This window comes from Trichomycterus rosablanca, chromosome 4 (genome assembly GCF_030014385.1).
Source record: "Trichomycterus rosablanca isolate fTriRos1 chromosome 4, fTriRos1.hap1, whole genome shotgun sequence".
Classification (NCBI taxonomy): Eukaryota; Metazoa; Chordata; class Actinopteri; order Siluriformes; family Trichomycteridae; genus Trichomycterus; species Trichomycterus rosablanca.
This window is the reverse complement of record NC_085991.1, coordinates 27,414,926-27,435,788: the sequence shown is the minus strand read 5'-3', so window position 1 is coordinate 27,435,788 and position 20,863 is coordinate 27,414,926. Positions and strand designations below refer to the sequence as shown.

The 20,863-nt window shown below is 40.0% G+C and overlaps 1 protein-coding gene across 7 annotated transcripts in view; it reads right to left on the bottom strand.

Moving 5' to 3' along the window:
• Positions 1-20,863, bottom strand: part of LOC134312279 (nuclear factor 1 B-type) — a 145,331-nt gene that overhangs the window by 83,603 nt on the left and 40,865 nt on the right. Inside the window, exon 3 of one of the 7 annotated variants that reach the window (XM_062994110.1) lies at positions 11,064-11,379. The exons of the other annotated variants lie outside the window; for them this stretch is intronic. Within the exon in view, the coding sequence (XP_062850180.1) occupies positions 11,345-11,379 (35 nt within the window). The 3' untranslated portion in view covers positions 11,064-11,344. Of the gene's footprint in view, positions 1-11,063; positions 11,380-20,863 lie in introns of those variants that run through there. 7 annotated transcript variants of the gene reach the window in all.

Below are 20,863 nucleotides of genomic sequence, written 5' to 3'. Positions count from 1 at the left end.
TCTATACTTTTTCTATGCTGAACTAGCTTTACAGAGAGGAACGGCAAAGAGAGACAGAAATATCTCTTAACTGTGGGCTGTCCTGAAATGTGAGTGGTACAGCTGGACTGGTTTAAAAACTGCCTGCGGCTGAACGACAGTCGATGAGTGTACATGTGTGTTTTAGTACATATTTTTTTGTAATTTGGTGTGTGTACTTATTCATCACTGGCTGAGAACATATGACCTCACAGCATGGTGACCTCAACACAAACATTAATCATCTCACACGGATCCTGGTGAACAAGTGTTTATCTTAATGCTTCTCTCCATCTATCTATTGTCTATCTTAATCAGACAATATTTACATTCCCATCAATGTTGACCTTTTTCACGACTCGTAATTATTCCTTCATATCTGTGCTTTGATATACTCCATCTCACACCCCCTTATCGCATTGTTTCCCTCCTTATTTCAAGCACGCTCTGCTACTTTTTTGTCTTCCTCCTGGCTCATGTTGATAAAACACTGCACTCGTTATCAGAATGAACCATAACCTAAACAGAGATAGACGAACGAAAGCATCCTGGCAGTCACAGAGACTCAGACAGAGAGTGAGAAAGGAAGTCCGAGTGCCAAACCGATCCCCCGGCATGGTGTGGCTAGTGGGCACGGCAACGCCGGTGCCATGCTAATGGGCATCTGTTCTGAAATCTGACACAAAGAGAGACTGGCAGCCATCTTGCGATTAAGTCTAACTATCGCCCGTATGCCTGGGATAAACAAAAAGCAAACGAGTCAGCAGCAGCAGCGTCGGCGCTACACGTTGTAATCTGAATTAAAATCTGTCAGATTTGAGGCGCGCTGGCTGTTTGTTAATTGCTATCACAACATCGTCAGTTAGCAATATGCAAATGTGCATTTATAAACTAAAAACGACGATTTATACTGTTCTTTGAGAACATTTGATTCTTCCCAGATGTGCTAGATGAGTTTTTTTGAGGTGATTTAAAAAATATGAAATTTCTCCAAGTTGCCATGATGAAACAAAAAGCAAGGTAGTTTAAAAGAAGAACATCACATTTGGCCACTTTAACAGTAGGAAACGTCAAAAAACGCGGACCAGTAAACTCAATAAGCATTTTAAGTGTGGGATAACTTCTCCCAAAACCAAGACACATTAAGGGATTGAAAAGTAAACCACAACCACATTGTGTGGCACTAAGCAAATAATGTCAGTTGCAATTAAGTAGAAATAGTATCTAATCATGCTGCTTTATTCAGCAGCAACCACAGCTGATACACTGGTTTTAAAGGGACTGACTTTTAAGTAGTGAATAACTGTAAATAGTTACGCTACATACATTATTATATTCAATAAAATAACCTAAACAGGATAAAATTATTATTATTACATTTACATTTTCGGCATTTAGCAGACACTTTCATTCAAAGTGACTGACAGTACTGTGACAGTATATAGTCTAAGCAAATGAGGTTTAAGGGCCTTGCACTAAGGCCCAACAGTGGCAACTTGGCAGTGGTGGGGTTTGAACCAGTAACCTTCTGATTACTAGTTTAGTACCTTAACCGCTAGGCTAGAACTAGTAGTACTATTAGTAGTAGTAGTAGTAGTAGTAGAGGTGGTAGTAGTATTTATCACCTAGTTTAGGGTGCTTGGGTGGGGAAGAGGTAAAGTACCCTAGCCCACTACCTCTGAGCTCCAGGGATCTAGGTATTAAATCTGCCAATCGAGCCACGGAGGGTATGGCTGAAACAGTCTAGCTATTGGGAGATGCACTTGGCAGTGCGCTCTCAGGAGCAGTAAAAAAAAAAAAGCACTTGGTTTGTTCCAAGGGGACAGTACATCATGATTAAAATCATAAATGCAATATTCTATTATTCCTAATGAATACACTATTGTGGCAATTGCATGACTTTTATTATCTTTTACATATAAAAGGGTACATACCCTCTTATGCTACCACCCCAGAGACAAAAATTGTACATTTTAGCACTATTTATTTCTGGGAGTGTTATAATTCGACGTCCAAACAGACTAAAGTGGACTTCAAGATCATTTTGAATAGTGTGAGGAAATTAATAAAAGTGTGTAGTAGTGACAGTAGAACAGCTTCAGTATTGATCTTCGTGTGTGTTAACAAAGGCCGGCAGAGTCTGACACACGCGTAATCGTGCCGCGAGCGCCGCCGTACACGTGTTTGCCCCGGCAGTCCATCGCCGAGGCCGACGTGACTCATTAGTCACATTTCGAATGACGGTGTCACACTGACACACACCATGTGCCTTCACAACTCGCTGACAAAAGCAAAAGAAAGTGTGCGCTGATCACTACAGCCAAAGGTCAGATCATTGATGGATTATGGAAATAAGAGTAAGGAGGTTTTCACCCGTGCATTAGGAACAACCGTCGGTATTACACAACTTTGAAAAACAGGGTTCGATCCATAGCATTTCTACACTGTGTACACATGTGGATTTTTTTCAGGTACTTACTACTAATATGCGTCTAGGTGGAATCTATAAGTAAGTGTATTTCTGCCTTTTGCTGATGAGGGAATAGGACAGGGCAGTTTAGCAAGCTAGATTCAGACTGACTGGCCCAAACCACCTAATATAAATGATACTATTTATGTAGAACTCAATACAATGGGCTTTGTAATTAAAATCACACCAGATAAGCATTATAAACACAGAAAAAAAACACTGGTCATTACAAATACAGAAAGAACATTGGTCATATAAAAAATACTGTATACTGTCATTGTGATTTAAAATACAAATGTCATTATAAAGTTATTTGACTTTACAGCCCATGCCAAACTCTAATACGTAGAAAAAACATATTGTGATATAATTCATAAATCTAACAGCTAATCATATTGCCAAGCCAATCTGAAATTACTTATATGTACACAAGTATGAGTGTCGATTTGAATTTTTGTCATTCACTCTTAACACTGATATCCAGCAGCATGGATATTATGTAGTGAGATTAGCACACAGAGCCTTCCCTCCTGTGTTTGTCTGCAGGGTATTTATAGCGCTAGCAAAGACTGCATTGACTGAAATTGTATGACATCTCATCAGGGTATCTTCCCTTCACAGTGACAGCATGCCACTTGGGTTTGTATTGTTATTTGATTGGCTGACTGAGCTCCCTATTTGCATGAGTGTGCACGGAGTCGTGGGACACTTGGGGAAGGGGTGTGGGGGGGCTGATTTAGGCTGATCTTTCCTCGTCTGTGGCAAGTAGCCAAAAGTCGTTTTGTAGCCGTCGCAAGCCGGGCAGGGAGGTGGGCATAAAGGGAGAGGAGGATAGTGTGTGAGCAAGTTAGACTATAGATTTAATTATGCATGCACATTTTCCCATTCATTGAGGTGGGCACGGGAGAGGGCGAGGGGGTTGCCAGCCAATGACATTCCAGCATACAGTGCTCCTGTCTGGAAGAACACTAATGAGGTGACACTCAGCGGCTGGAGCCCAGCCAAAACAGTCCATTAACTTCACACAAGTAGTTAAGAGGAGGAGAGGCTGGGAGGGGGCAGACAGGAGACGAAGTGAAGGAGAAGTTCAAGAGAGAGGCAGAAAGACTGAGAGAGTGTGGTTGTGAATGACACAACAGGAGGCCCGTGGCGAGGAGGGGACGTGGCGGGGTGGATGACGGACAAAGTGTGTATGGGAGGTCAGTAAGGCAACTGAAGTCTTCTGCATTGGGAGACTCAGACAGGCCTTTAACAGTCTGTCTCCTTTCTTTCTCACACTTTACAAATCAGAGCAGTGTGGGATAATGGCAGCCGTTTCCTACGGGCATAATGCTGTCCCGAGCTTTTCACGGCCTTCGCATAATCAGTCAGACGGAAACCGATGATCATTTGCGCAAATTGCATTCGATCCTCTGCTGAGCTAATATTATACCTACGGGTGTAAAACTGCTTAAACTTGGGCATTCTATCTCACAATCCTGTTTAAACTACCACACACACACACACACACACACACAATGAGATTCACGCTATTATGTGAATGAATTTAAACTCAGTGAAAATGCTACTCTGACGGCTGTTCAGGTACATTAGCAGAGCTAAAACAACATCTGCGCATGCACCGAAGCACAATGAAATGTTGCCTCACCACATTGCTATGCTGGCTCTGTCAGAACATGTTGTGTTAGAAGTATCTACAGCAATAACCGCACTTAACTTCACAAAACCTCTGAGCTATTGGCACCTCCCATTATCAATTATTAGAATACGAGTAATGATAAAAGAAGGTTTATAAAAATCAAGTCTAAACAAGTTGCTAGATCTGGTAAACATTCAAATCCAGATTGTAATTACATTTCCATTTATAGCGTTTAGCGGACACTTTTATTCAAAGTACTTGCAGTTGTTTCTGTATGCAAGCGATTGAGCCTTGCTCAAGAGCCCAACAGATGAAACTTGGCAGTGGATGGGCTTAAACCAGCAACCTTCTAAGTCATAGTCCAGGACCTTAAGTGCTGAGCTAAGGAAATAACTGACACTGAAATAAATTTTGTGCAAGGCGAATCAGTCAAGGTTGATAATATACACTGATCAGCCATAACATTAAAACCACCTCCTTGTTTCTACACTCACTGTCCATCTTATCAGCTCCACTCACCATATAGAAGCACTTTGTAGTTCTACAATCACTGACTGTAGTCCATCTGTTTCTCTGCATGCTTCTTTTTTAGCCTGCTTTCACCCTGTTCTTCAATGGTCAGGACTCCCACAGGACCCCCACAGAGTAGGTATTATTAAAGTGGTGGATAATTCTCAGCACTGCAGTGACACTGACATGGTGGTGGTGTGTTAATGTGTGTTGTGCTGGTATGAGTGGATCAGACACAGCAGCACTTCTGGAGTTTTTTAAACACCCCATTGTCCCTGCTGAACTGAGAATAGTCCACCAAACTAAATATCCAGCCAACAGTGCCCCGTGGGCAGCGTCCTACAACCACTGATGAAGATCTCAAAAATGACCAACTCAAACAGCAGCAATAGATGAGTGAGCATCCCTGAATTTACATCTACAAGGTGGACCAACTAGGTAGGAGTGTCTAATAGAGTGGACAGTGAGTGGACACGGTATTTAAAAACTCCAGCAGCTCTGCTGTGTCTGATCCACTCATACCAGCACAACACACACTAACACACCACCACCATGTCAGTGTCACTGCAGTGCTGAGAATCATCCACCACCCAAATAATACCTGCTCTGTAGTGGTCCTGTGGGGGTCCTGACAATTGAAGAACAGGGTGAAAGCAGGCTAAAAAGGTATGTAGATAAACAGATGGACTACAGTCAGTAATTGTAGAACAACAAAGTGCTCCTATATGATAAGTGGAGCTGATAAAATGGACAGTGTGTGTAGAAACAAGGAGGTGGTTTTAATATTATGGCTGATCGGTGTATATTCACTTAACATATGTCATAGCAGTCTTGGGATTTTAAGCAACTAAAGAAATCAATACTATGAATTCATGAGTTTACTGGGGGTTTTCTAAAAGTATGACAAAATATGCTGGGTCAAAACTACCTATACAGCATATACTGGCAAACTTTTGGAACGGGTATAAGAAATGATTATAATGTGAAACGTCAAAACATCTATAGTGCAAAGTCCTAATAAGCTCATCAAATAAAGTGATCACGTATCTTGGGTTAGTTCAATTCCTCAGGTCTTTGTCGTGAGTTTCATTAAAACATAGAATGGCAGAATTCTGCACAGTGCAAGTCAGTAGTGTAAAGTGCTAAATATGTGTAGCTAATTTGAGAGGAAATTTGTTTATTAAGAGGCCTAATTTATAATAATATTAATAATTATAACTAAAAATAATGTATTTTAAAGCCATAAAAACAACACAAATATCACATTTATTTCAGCTATCAGATATCAATTTATCTCAGATTTTTATGGTATGGAGTAAAGTGCAAATGTAATTCGACTTGTCAGTTACTGTAGGCATTTAATCTGTTCATACAGCCAGTTTTATTAAAAAGCTGTCTGTTCTTAGGCAGATTTCTTTGGGCTGCAGGATGTGACAATGCTAGGTTGAGCGACCTGCCAGCAAAAGGCCAGACCTCCAGCTTCAACATGAGGAGGTTCTCAAATGTGCCAAGGTGGCATGGGTGGAGCATGAGTGGCCCATGTCCAGCCAGGCTGGAAGGGAAAGCTACAGTTTACGTACAGACCAGTACGCCAATACACACCACACTCATACACACACCCACAATCGAAACTCTAATTAGGATGATGAAGGAATTATTGGATACATAATGCCACATCCTTCCTGGAAACAAACAAACAAAAACTATGTGTGCATTCATTTAGACTGCACGGCTGAAACCTATGCTCAGAGCAAGACACTAGGGGAAAGGTAACCATTTTAATGTGTCATTACAAACATAAAAACAAACTCCCAACATAGCCAACAGATGTCTGAGCACTTTTTATAGTGCTACAACACCGCTAATTTCAGAGTGGAAAACACACGCCGAGTGAAAATAGACGCTGCAGATGTCCCTTGTGGTCTCTTGTTGCCGCAACATTTAATTACCAGCAAAGTGCTCTCATAGAAAAACTCTCTGTTTCTCATTCATAAAAGATAAAACTGTAAATATTCCTGGCATGAGCTTTCACACAGTCATTGACTGATGAACTGTAAAACACTTTAATCTATTATTTGTATTATCTCCTACTAATCCAAACCTTAAGTGGCTTTCCAATGCAATGTTAAAATAATTATTCTCATCACAGAAATTACACTTAACAATGCACTTCACAAAACAAGTTGCTTGTGAAATAAAGACCTTGTACACTTCATTGACAATAAAGTGCAACAAAGCAAAATGTTGTTTAGTGAACAAAGGAGTCTTTTAAAAGGAAAACCGCCTTGTGAGAGTGGCTTGCCCCAGAGTCGATGTGATGTCCCTTTTCCAGAGCTGGATAAGCCAGAATGCAATGGTGTGGCAGGGGTTCGGCTCGAGTTTTGCCTATTTCTAAGGGCTGGTTTGTCACAGACAGCCAGAGTAGCCTGTCATATCATGACATCCAGTTCTCATTTCTGCACTGTCCCTTTTCTATCCACTTTCTCTGTAGTGGGTTTTGGATGTTTTCATATCTTTAATTTCATAATTTGTTTATTTGTGATCGTCCCCTCTTTGTTAGTGGCTGTTTACAGTATTAGTCACAGTATTGTTCCACCTTGATTAAGTATTTGCAAATGGGTTCTATTTCCATTCCTGTAGGTGTGTGGGATCCGCCTCATGCTATCTGTAGCCAGGTGTTATATGTACCTTCGTATTCAAGGGCATAGAACCTTTGTATAAGTGAAAATAACTGACCAGGCATATTTTAAAGATTGAGTCCAAGCGGCCTGTATGTGTTCCTATATGGTCTTACACTATATAAAAAAATGGCTAAACAGGAGCCCGTGTCACTAACACTGCTTTTAATGGCAGAAAGTTCCATGTACATATAAATGTTTGTGTGCGTGTGTCTGTGCACGAGCGCGCTCCACAAGAACTCGGTTCAAGCATGTTGCAGGCGCTTACATTGTTACACCATGACGTCATGCCCTCAGCTTTACCAGGACAAAGTAAACCTCCAAAGGTTTGCTAGAAAGAAAGTATGTATGCTCCACTGGTTGGTAAATGATGGTAAAAGCCCTAATTTTATCATTTTATTCCAATATTTATAAGCGTGTATTAATTGAACTAATGATATAAAATTTTTCTTGTATTTATCAACCAGAGCAGCACAGTGGAGCAGCAAGTAGTGTTTGTGCTAAACTCCAGCAACCCAGGTTCGATTACTATTTGTATTATTGAGTACAGGTTTCCTCCCAAATCATGACAGAAGGTAGATTGGGTTTTTCAAACTGCTGCTATGTGTGAGTGAGTTAATAAAAGCATGTATTGCCTTGCTATGGATGGATTCCCTGACCGTGGTGTTTTATTTATTTTATGATATACCCAGTGTTTCCAGGACAGGCTACAAGCCAAGTGCAGAATATCTCACCAGAATAAAGCAGGTACTCAAAATTAATAATGAATAAGGAATGCTAAAGAAATGCCAGTGACGCACTCATGACTTTTTGTTGTGCCATTTCGCCAATCACATAGATGCCTTGAAAGTTACTGGGTGAACTGAAAGTTGCCTTTGCAATAGAATGATCTAATCGAATTCTATAAATAAGAGTTTCTTTATTCTTTATTACCTCAGATTAATAGGTAATCCAGATAATAAAATACAGGCTGAATACTGGCATTTACAAGACTCAAAAATAATACTTTAAAACCAGGATTCTGTTAAATGACGTCATATTAATTCCATGGATAATAAAATGACCTAGCTAGCTTCAGTCCCTAAATCACCCAGACACACTTCTATTTGTATCAGTAGCATTTATATATTTAATTAGGAGCAATTTATTGGTGGTGTATGTTACAATCCCCACCAAGAGCTGGAGCACCTGTTTGCTGAATAGCAGGCTTTATTACTAAAAAAGTCTTTAAGCCTTCAACAGGTCTTAACCCTAGTCTTGCTATTGTAGACTAAAGATCTTCTGGACCTCTGCATTACCAGTAAATGGTTCTAGCTAACAAACCCATTTACGTAAAGTAATGAAACCTTAGTCTCAGTCTTAGACTTGAAACCACAGTCTAAAGTCAATTGTTCAAATTATGAGTTCCTCCACAACCTAGGGATGATTACGACTAGTATACTACTAAATAACATAAAACATGATAAGCTACACTATCTACAGCACAGCAAAGCTATTATGTTATTTAGTTATTTAATTAAATGAACAATGATTCTATGTGCAACCAATGATTACGCGCAAAGACTAAAATAAAAGAAAACTACAAACTTGAACTCAACAAACAATTAAGGCATGGTAATAAACAATCTGGAAGTGGGCATATCCAAGTTCGGGTTACTTTTGGCATCCACTTTTGCTACAGACCTCAAATGAAATTCATTCTCTGCCATTTCAGATCGTTTACCTTATTTGGATAATCTGTTGCTATTTAAAATAGGGCCTTTACAGCAGAATGATAGACACATTTTATTATCCAGCAACTTGTGCTTATGCATCACTAAAGTCTAATTTTAAGACCGTAACTTACTACAGTGAGACATGCAGCCCTAAAACAGATACTGCAAATGTCTTTAATAAAGTCTCTTAGGAAAAAAGAGTCCACAGGCCACTGCCTGATGATTAAATCTGGCATAGTTAGTTAGTTTTCTAAATCACACCGATACTCTCCCATGATTCACATTTTGTTAGTTACAGGGTCCCTCCTCTTTGGCAGCCATTCAATAAGGCAGATCCACCATGTGCTCTTGAGGTTTGCTGGGGCGGCCCTGGGCTGAAGCAGTAAAAACATGTGGTTTGGCTCGACTTTTCAGTTTATATGTGTGACAGTGAGCGGAGGAACCACTAAATGAATTTCAGATTCTGTTGTTCCAAAACCATAAACATTGTTACACAAAGCCTGGCATTAAGCAGATGGCGATGAATGCTGCTATTAACTGAATGTCTTACATTATGTGACATGTTCATAGCATGCTCTGGTCGTTGTTAACATTTCCCAGAATTAATATGTATTTATTTGCAGTGTAGAATCACTGCATGGTATTTATATTTTAAATTTGGCTTAATCTAGCACTGTTCTGCATTTATTGGTAGACTGGTACCCTATTTCTTCTAGTTCATTTTGTACATAAATGCCACAGACTGGTTGGTGTTTTTTTATTGATATGGATGAGATCAAGTCCTATTGTGCCCTGCTGAAGTAAATCATTGTTGAAGCTATGTTTACATTTACGTTTTCGGCATTTAGCAGACGCTTTTATCCACAGCAACTTACAATTATGACTGAACATGATTTTGAGCAGTTGAGGGTTAAGGGCCTTGCTCAGGGTCCCAACAGTGGAAACTTGGCAGTGGTGGGGCTTGAACCGGCAACCTTCTTACTAGTCCAGTACCTTAACCACTGAGCTATCACTGCCCTATAAATTTCATTTAGTGTAGCCAATCCGCTGCTGTGAACCTGGATGGTGTCTAAGGAGGGTGTATATTCACCTCCCATACTTCGGTGGATTTGCGTGTGAGGTCAGCTTCGTGTATGGAGAGCCACACCCCTCTCCATCTCTCCACAAAGCTTCCACTTTCTGTACAGGTGCCCTGGGCAACCAATGCTGTGTATGCTGTGCATACCACCCAGCAGACTGGAGGCCAATTAGTCAACCAGTAGCAGAGCTGAGATTCAAACCCGGGAGCTCAGAATCTCAGTGGTGATGTGCTAGCGGATTATTCCACTGCACCACCTGGGCTATGTCAACATTAGTGTTTGAAATTTCAGCTATCTAGGAACAGATGAATAATGTTCTGCTATATTCTTTTATTTTAGGTAATAAATATGTAGTTTTTGATCTACTACTCTATACTCTTAAATCACTCCTGGAAGGAAGATTCCAGCCATAATGACACTTTGGCAAAGTACAATAAAAATTTGACTCAACATTTTCTCCCAGGGATCCTCCACAAATATAAAGTTGTTTTAACTCAAACAATCGTAGACAAGAGAAAGCCTTGTGCGAGGAAGAAAAAGACTGCAAACAGTGTTGCTCTTTTGGTAATCTCTGTTCTGTAGCAGGCAAATTACAGCAGGCATCCATGCACAGTGTGGCTGCGGCCACCCTCCCATGCCACAGGGGCTGAGAATGCAAAAGGCCTTTGTGTTCACTTCAGTTTTCTGGCACACACAGTCAAAGCGCTGCAATGATAAGAACAATGACCAGCTGTCATATAGATGAAGTCAGAACAGAAGTTTTAATAGGGCAGCACCTCAAAAGGTGGCATTTTTTTAACAAATCTCACTGTAGATGTATTGAGGTAAATGAAAGAAGGTAAGAAAAGTAAGAAAAAGCCCTAAAGGAATGAAATGTTAGAAAGAATTAGATTTTTTTTTACATTTTTAGAAATTCCTACAAGGAACCAGTATCTTCTCAGTACATAGTATCTTTTTATATTTACAAGCAAGTAAAACCAGATAAGATAACTGTGTGGTCCAGTCCAGCTTTTCACTAGCCCAACCATGTTTTTTTAATCCCCTGTCCTTCTTCTTTCAGCCATGTCCTCTGTTCTTTGGAATTGTCAAGTCAACCTAACAGCAGTGGTCTTTATATTCTCTTCACGGCCAAATCTGTCAACTGGTTCTTTATTTAAGCACAGCAAGTAAGAGCTGGAAGCTTTTTACCAGAGAGTAAACAGTGCTGGGCAGAGTAGGTCCTTTGTTATTGTGTTTCATAGATTTTTTTTTACAATTTTTACATGATAGCCTGTAATGAAATAAGAAAGACAAAACAAAAGACAATCATTAGCCTGATCTCCTGCATGGCAAGCTGTTTGATTAAATGTAATTTTTCATCACTGTGTCACTTTCTCTAAGTACCACTCATTTTAACTTCCTGTGCTGTTCAAGAAAACAAACCCATTGTTCTGAAGCCTGTCTGAAGAATGCCTCAACACATTATAGAAACACTTCTAAGGTCTTTTTTTCTTTTACAGCCCAGGTATGCTACCATGTTGGGCATTAATTATTATTGCCTTTAGCCATTTTCCAAACCCTGCTAAACTTCATTGGTTCTTTAGCTCTTTGCCCTGTGTGGTGCTGCTATAAACATGAAGACGTTTGATCAGCCCCTGTTTCATTTTGCTAATAAGCAAGAATTAAACAGTAGCCAAGATTGAGTATTATCTGCTATGTGTTAGGCTTCTTCCGGATTTGTACATTGACTGTAAATTAATGCAGCAAAGTGACAAGAACCGGTCTAGTTTCTCAACCGGGAAATCTGCATTGTTTTGTGTAATAAGGTACACCACCAGGTTCATTGTATGAGTTAAATATGTGTTCTAAATATAATGTCAGAATTGCACATCAGAACATGTGAGTAGCAACACATGTATTGTTACATTTACCAACTGTAACCTTTGAATATATTTCAGGTTATACTATTTTCACAAGAAAATTGGACCAAAACTCAGTTTTTAGGCCTTGTTTCATAAATATAAGTACTGGAATGTTGCTTTGCTTGTTTCTAGCAAAAAGGTAAAAAAATTTATTATGTACAACCTCACATAAGTTTAAGGTACACTACACACTACATTACATATGTACTATTCATGTATTCAAGTATACATACTGAAGATACACAAGACATTCCCTTGAGGGTACCATTGCAACACTCTAGGGCACTACGTAGACTCAAGACCAACATTACGTCTACATATATATATATACATACTGTACTTACATACATACTAAATGTAGACATAATGTTGGTCTTGAGTCTACATATATATACATACAGATTATATTTTTTTCCAAGAACCCTGTTTAACCCACATTCTCAGAATACCTGCTGCTCCACTGTGTCTGTACCTTGTGAAGATGATGACATGTTTCTAACTTCTTTGATAATTTTTAATTTGTCAAATTATTTATTATATTTTTTAAGTGGCACCGCAGGCAGTGTTGGGCATTATAGTTTCTGGGCCAAAGAGTTGAATCCTAAGGACTACTTGTCTGTGTGAGGTTTGGCAAGTTCCTTCTGGGCAGATTTTGTATATGTATTATTTCCTCATACCTACCAAAATCTGCCAGCAAGTAGAATGGCTATTATTGTGAGTGGCCACTGTGTGTTCTGGGTCCACCTGGCATTTAGACCAGCAGGTAGCGAGAATATAGGCTGGCAGGGGCATTGAGGTGCAAATAACTAACACTGGGTTTTTTTTTTCAATCGGCACTTCAAGAGCAGTCTCTGTGCCTCATCAGGCGTTAATACACTACAGCTGGTCCGGGTTGTACGGCGCCCCTGGAGCTGAGAGGGTTAAGGGCTTTGCTCTAGGGCCCAAAAGTGGCTGCATGGCAGAGCTGGGATTCGAACTCTCAACCTTCCAAATCATAGCCCAAAGTAGCAGGCTACCACTGCTACCACTTTAGTTAATTGACATTTGGCCAATTTTGTATTTACTTTTTTTCTTTTTGTGGCTTTTTATCCACAGTATTGTTTTACTTTGGTTAAGTATCCTGCAATTGGGCTAGTTCCTTATAAAATCGTAGGTGTGGGACTACACCTGATACTTCCAGTTACAATGTGTTTTGCTACCTTGTGCCTTGTTTTTATTGAACAACCTCCACTGCTGCCCTGAACAGAAAAAAGTTATATGTCTACGGTTACTCTAACTATGTAGAACAAGATCAAGACTGTCAAATGCTTCTTTATACATAGTATATAGGGGGAAAAAACTGCACACTCTCCAATCAGGACCACTTCAGTAAATCTAACTAGACTGTAACCATCATCACATCCTCAAACATCCTCAAAAATGTGTTTTCCCTCTATTAAATCTCTTAGCTTTCAAACATTGAAGCCTGATGCAAAAATAATACTCCCCCCGTGCTTGAATAGGCTGCAATCCAAAGGCTGTAAAATGTTATCTGCATTCATGGAGCTGGACACGCTGTTGCATCATGGGAACTAGAGGATATCAAAAGGCCACAATTGGATCAAACTCAGTAATCCGCACTCTTGGCAAGTGTTCACATGTACATACACCCCCAACCCTCACTCCTACAGAGTGGCACTTTTTTCTTATAGATAGGCACTTTCGCAGTGCCGCCTGGAAGTGTAGAGACAATCCAATCCACGCTGGCGGCAGGCGGCAGGCAGCAGAGCTTCGGCTGGAGTCCCAAGTGGTTGGCAAAGTCTTTGCAACACTTCCCTTTCGCCCTGTCCAAGCCACTTGAGCTTGGCACACCTTACCTGGAACAGCCTGGGCCTCAGTCTACAAACATTTGCCACGGCAAACTCTGAAGCCCACACACTTTCATAGCAGACAGTGCAGTAATGCTCAGGGCTCTGGGTTGAGCCAGCACACTGGGGGGAGGCTTTTTTATAAGCCATTCATGCCAAGCGCACAAAGGTAAGGCTTTTTTTTATCAATTGAAAGAATTACACAGATCATATGTCACCATATGGAATTCCTTTTACACATAATGCATTTCCTTCATGGAGTCTGTGAGAAGCCGTACAGCATGTCTGTTGGGAGCACTCTTTGGGACAGGGGAAAACTTCAGTGTGTGTGTGTGTGTATATATGTGTGTGTGTGCATGCATGGGGTGGGGGGCCTCTGTCAGGGGCAGCCTCGGCACACTGAGCAGAAATATGCCATATGCACTCAGTGAACTGGGGCCTGCACAGGCTTCTCTCAAGGTTATTAGAAAACCCAACACACCCCACACAGAATTTGAGAAAAACAAATATTCAGAATGAGAAGACTCAAGTTATGCAGCATATCCGTCGCATGTGAGGCCCGCAAGTACCTACAATGAGCTGAGAAAGACCTTTTTAATCAAGGAAAATTTCTGTTCTGTTATATCCGATCCCTCATGTTGCGACAATGACACAGCCACTGAGACAGAGCGTACGCCTTTGCCTCAGATAACAGGGCTGCCTTTGACACCGAGTTTCCTTCCCTCGTCACGGCCAAGAGCCGGGGCAGTGCATCCGCTTCTCCACCCCGAGTCCTCATCCACACAAAAGTAGGAAGCGGCAGCCGTGGCCGATCGCATTGTGACAGGACTCTGTAAATCACGTCTCGTTTCATCCGCCACTCCTCATAAGAAGGAAAGCGGAGGAAACGATAAACACAACAACAGCACGTAAATGAATCTGCTCTGGCTACCCGAGCGGTCCGGACAGTGACAGCTAATTGGGCAACGCGGCTGCCTCGGTATCCTCGCATCAGGTAACATCATAGTGTAAGCCAAACCTGTACATCTACAGACAAGTTCCACAGCAAAGTAAACAGATACTATCAGATCAGGATACCAGGATAGTAGGATACCATTGAAAACAGTGCCGGTGGATTAAAAGTCTGTTCTACTGCCTTAAAAACATGCTAATTATTACAAACAAACATTGTTATTTGAATGTCTGGATATATTCCAATTCAGTTATCATACTATTCATTTGCCTAAGCTGCTATTCAAATAAGGAATATCATATAAACTAAGCTAAGAATTGTAATCAATAGAACTAAAGGGCAGGCAATAATCTGATGCGTAATTTGCACTATGGCTACAGTTATTGTGCTGAGACAAAGACTATGAGAAAATGGCTACATTAAATGTCCACTACATTGTACTGGACTCTATGCAGTTGACTCCAGCAAGCTAGGTCAATACATCATCACTCAGTCTTTGCTCATGCCATTTCTCCAGGCAGCAGATTCTTGAGCCGGGATGGAATAATGAGACTACGGTACTCAGAAAAAAAAAGCGGATTCAGATGGGCTTTGTGCAAATCAGCAGGAGCAAACAGCCTGCAGAAATAGCAGTTACTAGCAGAAACCATTTAAAAGTAAATAAGCTGGGTCATAAACCAACTTGAAACAGCGCAGTATGGTTAAAAAGCCTTGTTTGGGGCAGAAGAGATGGATTAGATGTCACTTCTGGCTGTTGACTCAAATTGTTTAGTGTGACTGCAGAAACTCCACCCAAGAACAACCATGTGGCAAGCAAAAGGTAAGAAGGCTAGGGACTAGGATTAGTTTTAGCAGTAAAGCCTGGCTTCTTTGTACAATGCTCTTTAAACATTCTTTGTTAGCAAAAGGTGTGGTTAAAGAAATGGTAGCATTTAGAGAACATTCTTATTGCCATGAAATTTAATAAGACAACACTAATGTATAACGCCCAAAATGTCCTGGCTTGATGGCAAACCAGCTTGATTGGATGTGTTAGTAAGTAAACAATTTGTTATTGCGTCATTTAACCTTGGCAGACGCAATTCTGTGGAAGAAGTTTGCAGCTATAACCATGAATAAATGAATTTGGTTTATAACATGCCAACCACTGGTTGATTCATGGGACAGTAGCAATTTTAGTTGTTTATTAGACTGTCATATTAATGCACTAAAATAGTTGGCTATGAATTGTTAATAGTAATCTTTGTATAACCATCTGTGATCTTTGTGACTATTTAAACCAAAACAAATGCAATAATATAAGAAAGAGAACCAAAAGAAGAATATCCAGGCAAAGATATATTAAATATGAGTGTAATAAAATAGGAATTTGTTTACATTAAAACCCTTAGAGAGTTTAAAGCTACCATGGTTTTAAAAAATAGTCCAGTTTGAAAATAGTCCACATGCATAGTGTATTTTCAGATAAGTGGAGTTTGGTTGGGACACACTGACTCTAACCAGAGCAGTAAAGTGACCTGATTAGCATGTATGCTATATGAGGAGCCATGAGTCAAGCATGTAGAGCAATATGCTATAGATCAGACTAAATTTAACCCTGTCACTACCCCTATGCCTGGCCTTGAACCAGATTAAAAAATATATCCTTTATATCCCACATAACTCAAAACAAATAAGCACTAATAGGTCTGTATCATCAAACATTTAATAGGAACAAGTGCCACACTTAAAGCATGGCTCTAAATTAAATCCTGTGTGGTCTCCTACACTCCTGTGGTGATCAGTGCGGTTAGCAGGTTAGCTAACAATAGGAGGCCGGTCTGCAGACTATCAATTAAGGTGTGAGCTGAGCAACCGCATATGTAATGGAGAACATGAAAGTCTGCCTCTGAGGCTTGGTTTACATTCCGTCTTAGTAGTTTCTACTGTGTGGAAGGGGATAAGCATCAGCCACCCTTTATCTCTCTTTCAGCACTCGGTTGAAAACATAAACGTTTGTGTAATCAGTTCTTAAGGGCTTCAGATGGACAGGGAGAGCGCAGAGTGCTGGCGATCCAACACTTTATAATACACATGTCTGTAAAAGCATACGCACTGACGTTGAAGGAAAAGACACTTTTTCCATGAAGAGCACAGCAATGTTTATTTTATATAAGAGCCGTTACTTGTGGCTAAAACTGTATAATACGAGTCAGTATCAAAAACATCATCCACATAGATTAGAATGCTAATAATTTTTTTAAAAGTTGCTAATAATTTAGCTACCCAGTACCCAGTGAGTCGAGTCTTTACTTGGTTTTCTAATGATAATAATAATAGTTCTAAAAACTTATAATTGCTAGATGTCTCCTTCGTCACATGACATTTACCATCTGAGAGGGTGAGGGCTAGCACATGCTATCTCCAAAACACATGAAGCCAGTCGCTGGTACTTTCTGAATTTCAGATTATACAATGTCATTGGGCAGCCTTGCATTGAATGAAGCACAAAACCCTTATCATGTGAACGCAGCCCAAGAAATCACCACTGCATTTACTCCTGACATACCAGTTTATGTCCTCCACAAACAATGCCTGCCCTTAAATCTCCAGAGTCTCAGAGTCTCAATGACTGGAGAAATCAGCTGTGCTAGTGGTGCACAATTTACACTTATTATTCCCAGATGTTCAAGAATCTCTTAAAAATTTGTCCCAGCCTAGAAAAAACTGGGTTTGAAATGACTTAGAGTGTGCAAAGCAAAAGATTGTTTGGTGGTCTTCCAAGCCTAGGTCGCTTGTGAGACGAGTAATAGGAAAAGTGAGACAGGAAGGAGTTAACCGTTGGAAATTTGTGGAGTCATATATACAGTGATAGCTTCCATCTACTCAAGAAGGTGACGCTCAGGCTTGGACCATCATACACATACCCTCATAATACAAGTGTTTTCAAGAGGAAAAAAGTGCTTTCAAGGAAACAGTAAGCTAGGTTAACGTAAGGCAAGGTTTAATCTGCACACATGTCCATTAGCTCCCAGTGTTTAAACAAAACATGAGAGCCAAGCCCAGCAAAACACACAGAGAGGGATAAGAAGGGTTTAACTGCTTTTGAGCCCAAACACATAGTTCATAAGGTCAAACCTAAGTGTGTATGTCCCTGTTCCAACTCAGTTATGTACAATAACACACCAGAAGACTATAATTTTAGGTAAATGCATGCACATAATCTACAGTTGAATGGCAGTCTTGGGATTTAACTGCAATCCTTTTTTTCTGTGGCTGGATAATTAGACCATACGTCTTTGTCAGAAAAAAAATACCTTCACCTTAGGAAAAGAGAGAACCATCAATAGAGCTGAAATAATACTAAATTCATTCATTGATTTTATTTTACCCTTTCAGTCCTGGACAGTGGGGTACAATGCAGGCATACACCCTAAAGACTCTACCATTCATTAATTTACACCTAGAGACAAAATAAAGCATCCAGTCCACTTTCTGGGTGTTTTAGGTGACAAACTTGCTGTGACTCTGTGCTGCCCTTGCTGTGGTATTAGATATGTGGAACTTCTAGTGTGGCCCTGCTACCCATGTTACCCCCAACACAACCTTTTATAATAGAACTCTGCATCTCCAGCAGAACGTTCTGAGTGTTTAGTTTATCCTTCATCTGAAGTTCCAAAGCTCATCTCTACTCACAAAGCCCCCCATTTTGTGTTCCAGTAAGTAGATAGTGTTACATGAAGTGGAGATACAACTTGGAGGTCCAGGGGGCTGCTGGAACACCAAGCATGATTAGAACACTTCCTCCTACCATTGCATGTACTCTGATTCGGGCCTCTGAGCATGCTTTGTGCCTCGCTGCTCAGCCACATCGACCGACCTACAGACTGAAGGCGAGCACCGATGATGTCATACAGTCTGTAAATGTAACAATGGTGGTGTAGAGTGATTCACCACTGAACTGATTCGGGACAAATCGAAAAAAAACTCAAAAAAGTCAAGACAGAGAGAAAGCGCTCTACAGAATACACTTACCAGCAGCTTATCGAAATATAGGATCTGAGTGGCTAAAGGCAAAAAACAAAAGTAAAGAACAGACTCGTCTCATGAAGTGAAAGAGCAAACTAAAGCTGAGTTGAGGGAGCGCTAAGTTGGTACTGCATCAGAACACGACAAACCAGCTACTCGGTCCACCAGAATGTCATGATCCGATTGCAGACTGATGCTTTTCCCTAAAACTCTAACTAAAAGAGAAAAACGCAAAGATTCACTGAGTCACTGAATCATTTAGCGAGACTCGCTTAGAAAAAAGGAATCAATTTGCTTAGATCATTGATCCATTTAAGCATTTACATAGAGCAAGAGAAAGGTTGTTTTTTAAATGAAGGTCTCTGATGAATGTTCTTTAAACTGAGTAAAGCGCAACACCGGCTGCCTATCTTTATGTCTGAGTCATGCACAAAGCAAAGACTCTGAACTACCCACACCTTTTTATAACGCTGGGCTCAGATGTAGCATATTAGCTCTAATGAGCACAACAGCACCAAGGAAATGTAGTTTTTACTTATGACCTGCGCTTCCTTGTATTGTTGGAAGTCGGGCAACCCCGCTGACTAGAGCAAAACAGACTGACTGTAAATAATATCACGAGTATCTCATATACAGCTAATATGTATTTGAAATAAGAATAAATGCTCAAACTGCTCACATTGTAAGTCGTTCTTTGAGCATCTGTATTTTTTAATACAGTACTTATTAATGGAATATATCAGTGTACATCATTTAGGCCGTCGCATTTGTAGTGTATGGGTAAGACAGGATTCTCTTTGACTCACAACTGTTCTATCTTTTCAGTAGTTTCAGGGACTGTTTGAATCTATGCCAAGACAGTAAAAAGCACAGCTGCTTCTGCTGCTTTCTTTTGTCACCCCTGATCAGAAAAATACTAACTACAGGTAATACAAAACCAAAAACTAAAACCCTCCATTCATAAAAGTCATTTCATCTTCATTCACTTATCATATTTTATCATTTATTGACAATGATTGATGATGATTGTCCTTTGTAGTTTTAGTTTAGTCAATAAAATTTAATAGCCTATATTTCAGTCAAGGAAAAAATATAAACTGACTCTATTCATTTAACCTTTTTAATTACTGCTTTTTAAAAACACATATTAGCACATTGCCAGGGTTGCCAGGTATACACTTAGCTTAGTTGTTTGGATCCATCCTGGACAAACTGCAGATATGTGAATGTGTAGTTTAAAAACAAAAATAACAGGTTATACATTAAGGAAAGATGTAGAATCAAAAACCTGCGCAGTTTCATTGGGGGCCAGTGATAGCTTGGTGGTTAAGGTACTGGACTAGTAAGCAGAAGGTTGCCGGTTCAAGCCCCGCCACCACCAAGTTGCCACTGTTGGGTCCCTGAGCAAGGCCCTTAACCCTCAATTGCTCATCGTGTTCAGATCATTGTGTAAGTCGCTTTGGATAAAAGCGTCTGCTAAATGCTGAAAATGTAAATGTTTCAGATAATATGAAGTGCAAGAAGGAAGAGTTTTTGGCTGTACTGATTACATCCTTGGAAATGTATTTTAATTGTGTAATATTTTGTCACCAATTAGCTGAAATTTTTTAATGGCATTAAAACGTCAGTAATAAGGAATGTAAAAACTCTTTATTAGCACACATTGGTAGCAAGATTAACGTTTTACGTATATCTTTCTCTAAATACCTTATACATGCCTTGGTTATTTTTTAATGCAGCATTATTTATTTTAAATGTAGTATTTTGCTTAAACTTTCATTATGCACTTAAGCATCTACTCAAAGTGAGGCTTAAGAAAATGTGTTTAATGTATTTTTTCTCAGTACAAGGAAACTAAATTAGTTTGTGGTTATTGCTCATACTCCACAGATGGATCTGATAAAGGTTAGGTTGAAAACCACCATAATTTCCTTTAATAATCATTGTGTCATAATACCTATGTTTCAAGTTTCCCACTAACGCACAGTATTGTTCTTGCTTGTAGGGACATGTGAGACATTGTCAAGAGACCTGGAAGTACGTACG